This window comes from Triticum aestivum, chromosome 7A (assembly GCF_018294505.1).
Source record: "Triticum aestivum cultivar Chinese Spring chromosome 7A, IWGSC CS RefSeq v2.1, whole genome shotgun sequence".
NCBI lineage: Eukaryota > Viridiplantae > Streptophyta > Magnoliopsida > Poales > Poaceae > Triticum > Triticum aestivum.
Window position 1 is genome coordinate 111,337,639 of NC_057812.1, and position 3,482 is coordinate 111,341,120.

A 3,482-nucleotide genomic window follows, 5' to 3' on the forward strand; every position below is an offset into this window, starting at 1 on the left:
GATTAGCCGCGTCCCAAAGTTGTAACCTTGTTGATGAGTATCAAGATTTTATCTTGGTGGTGGTCACACCATACATTAAGTTTGATCCTCAATAAATGAAGAAAACCTCTATGCATCACTATTCAATTCTAGGAATTAAATCCGGGTGATCAGGCTGCACAGCCGCATGCCTAACCAGTGAGCCAAGGGCTATGTTTGCTTAATTTCACTTTCCAGTCTCTGCATCAATTAAGGATGCATAAATAATTTTTAGTATGAGTAGCAATATTATATCTTGAAGTGTAGTCTCACCACACAACAAGCCTGGTCTTTAAAGATGTTTTGACGAGTACCAAGATTTTATCTTGAGGAGTGTTCACACCACACATCAAGTTTGATCCTCAATAAATGGAAAAACCTCTTGTGGATCACCTGTCAATTTTAAGAATTGAACCCAGATGGTCATGTTGCACAACCACATGCCTAATCAATGACCCAAGGCTCTGTTTGCAAAAAATTGGAAGGGAGTTTTACTTCCCGGATTCTGCACCAACTAGAAATGCACACAACCTTTTTAGTATGAGTATCAAGACTTATTTGTTGTGAATAAATAAGTACTAACACATTCATGCAAACGTTACACCAGAAGAGTCAAATTACACGTCAGTTACTATATGTATGTCCTAATCATCATGTATTTACAAATGGAATTAAAAAACTTATAAGATATTGGTTGTGGACATTGATTCAACGATAAGAGAAGTACTCATGAGCATCTAGCGCTTCCTTTCATCTCAGACATTGCTCATCTCAATCTGAATGTGTCCTGCAGGCATAGAGCCATTGTGCATGCAATTCTGCTCCATTAGATCAGGCTGAGCATCCCCATCATTTCCACCTTCCCGATGGACACCCTGGAAATCATCGTTGCTAACTTCATGAAGACGTTGTTGGTCAGGGTCGGGGTTGTTGCCCATGCTGATTCGTATCGAATGGGAATCCTCGCCACTATTGTATCGATTTGTATCATCATTGCTAGCTTCACCAAGAGGTTGTTGGTCAGGAACAGTGTTTCTAGAGGTGTTGCTTTTGTCATAAAACAACTTCACAATGCTTATCAGTAGCATGAGAGTTGAAATGGATCCAGTGATCAAAAAGAGCCCGGAGAAGCTTTGTAATGTGAGAGGCACAGAATCACCGTCAGAAATTGTGCTAGCACCAATCGATGGTAAAGTTGTGCCGAACCATTTAACTTCTATTTGTGAACCACTAACCCCTTCTGCTAGGTTTAGGATTGCAGTAGAAATGTTATGTACTAGCGGAAAACCTTGACGAAATGCCTGACCATAAAAACATGATGTTAGAAAGTACTCCCAAGAATGAAATATAAGCAACAAGGAGTAATCATGAATATATCACGGTAGGCTGAGAAGCTTACAAAACCAAATCCAGGGGTCTCGTATATGCACCCAAGCATCATAAAGTCCTTTTTGTACCGACTATCAGAGATGAAAGAAGTTAAATAGGGGATCTCATCGACAATGGCCGACACCCCTCCATTCTTGGACCCCTTCCTCAAAGCAACATCATATTCTTCTTTGGTGTTGTAGTTTCTTAACCTACTTTCACTGATATTATGATGATTTATCAAGAAGGACCGCACAAATGAATCATCTTGGTATCCTACAAAGTCGTCGTTCCGTTGAAGTTGATCTAGATTTGACACCCTAGGGCGGAGCCGCTTTGCAGTCAACATGGATGACAAGCTAGCTGTATAGCTTTGCACTAGAATCAACACAACAAAGCACCATATCACCACAATAATTTTTGTCAAAGGGCTTCTAATACTTTGACCTGTGCAGGGAAGAACGAGACAATTATGTTATCATAGAACTATGGTAACAAAACAATAATATATTGATAAGGCATCAAGTATCGTTAGAAGTTTTAGGTTGATGTGCTGACCATGAGAAAACGTCAAAGTTGAGAAAACAAAGTAGAGGGCAGTGCTGCACCGTGTCAAACTTAATCCTTGGCACTCTTGATTTGTGGGTAGTTCAATCATCCACACAACAAAGCCAGTATAGAATAAGAAGGCAATAGTTGCAAACCAAAGATTCTTACTCAATGGCTTTACAAATGTCCAACTGATTGTGGTTGGTTCATCCTCGGTAAGCACAAGCATAGATACACCAGACTGTGTGTATGGCACCGTAAAGTCTGCGACTGTAACTCGTTGCGCGGTTATGGTCACATCGCCTACTACACCATCATACACCTGTTTATCCCCCACAAATTTAGGAAGATTCAAATGTATTTAGTTTCAAAAAAATGTTAACAAAATAAGATGAGATGAAAGTGTGTAGGAGTAAGCCTCACCCCCAAAGACACATTGCCTACTAGTTCATCATAAGGACCGTCAAAAACAATAAACTCATAGCACGGAACAGGATGTAGAGTCCTCATAGCTGCCTCGAAGATATCAATGCTATAGCCAGTAATGTTTTGTTTCTCAGAAATAGGACCAGTAACCTCCACAAATTCATGAAAACCATTTTTTAATGGCACGGCAATCTTCAACACTGTCTGCCCTTCGCAATCTTGACTAGAACTTTGTGTATGTAGTTTCATGTCATTTCTTCGCACGGTTTTTGGGTAAAGAAATATCATACTGTCACTTGATTCAAATGTAAATCCAATCTTGGGATGGCCTACGGATGCTGTTACGTTTTCTTCAAGCCAGAAGGCACACGATATTGGAGAAATGTTGTAGGAGAGAAATGGAATATGGTTGTTCTGGGCCAGGTGTATGCCGTGATCTGCTTTGGTAAGTGGCTGAGGGCCCCCGATAATGGCTTGCACTTGGGCATTCTTGATGAGGTCCTCGGCTGCAAAGCACAAACGCATCACAAAATTGCCAATCAAAAGCATGTTCTGGAAACAATTAGCCAACAAATTGGTCTAATTGTTGTATTGTATCAAAGCTTCACATCCAAGTGAGGGACTACAGGCGTGTGGTGAATTCGCTTAACGGCTTGAGAGATAGTATTTCTCTGAGGCGAACCTAATTGGCGGACACCCGCCCACCAAAAGAGGCGTGGTCACTTCTGAGACAAAGATATTTTTTTTTCCGTTCTAATGAATTTCTTATTTGACACACTATGTTTTGGCAAGTTTCCCTTGTTCGGCACCTTCAAAGAAAATGGTACAGTACTATTTCTGAAAGGCTTGTACGTACTTCCATAATTTAAAATAAACTCCTGAGATTTTCGAACTTCTGAATTTTGAATTTGAAATTTCAACTTCAGGGATTTGAACTCCCCAATTTGGAAGCTCAGAAATTTCAAACTTCCAAAGTTCTAGATCTTTTAGTTTGGTTTGCTTCACAACTGGAGGGGAAAAAACCGGGGGAAATTCCCTTCGTGGGGCCTAAAATCTTAATTTCTGTATAGAGAAAGAGAGAACAAAATCGGTCTGCCCAAACTCCTAATTAAAGAGGGAGT

The 3,482-nt window shown here is 40.3% G+C and overlaps 1 protein-coding gene across 1 annotated transcript; it reads right to left on the bottom strand.

The window, feature by feature from the left end:
* Positions 1-773: 773 nt before the first annotated feature.
* On the bottom strand, positions 774-2,886 carry LOC123147600 (glutamate receptor 2.9-like). The gene is made up of 4 exons (XM_044566861.1): positions 2,359-2,886; positions 2,104-2,257; positions 1,418-1,833; positions 774-1,319 (listed from the first exon to the last, which is right to left on the bottom strand). Exons 1-4 carry the CDS (start codon positions 2,884-2,886, stop codon positions 774-776), a joined length of 1,644 nt encoding a protein of 547 aa, XP_044422796.1.
* Between the last annotated feature and the right edge of the window lie 596 nt (positions 2,887-3,482).

Excerpts from the sequence above, each read along its gene's own strand:
- LOC123147600 (XM_044566861.1), bottom strand. The coding sequence starts at position 2,886 with ATGCGTTTGTGCTTTGCAGCCGAGGACCTCATCAAGAATGCCCAAGTG. Across the intron at positions 2,258-2,358 it reads TAGGCAATGTGTCTTTGGGG|GTGTATGATGGTGTAGTAGG; the intron begins GTGAGGCTTACT and ends GGGGATAAACAG. Across the intron at positions 1,834-2,103 it reads GACATTTGTAAAGCCATTGA|GTCAAAGTATTAGAAGCCCT; the intron begins GTAAGAATCTTT and ends TTCCCTGCACAG.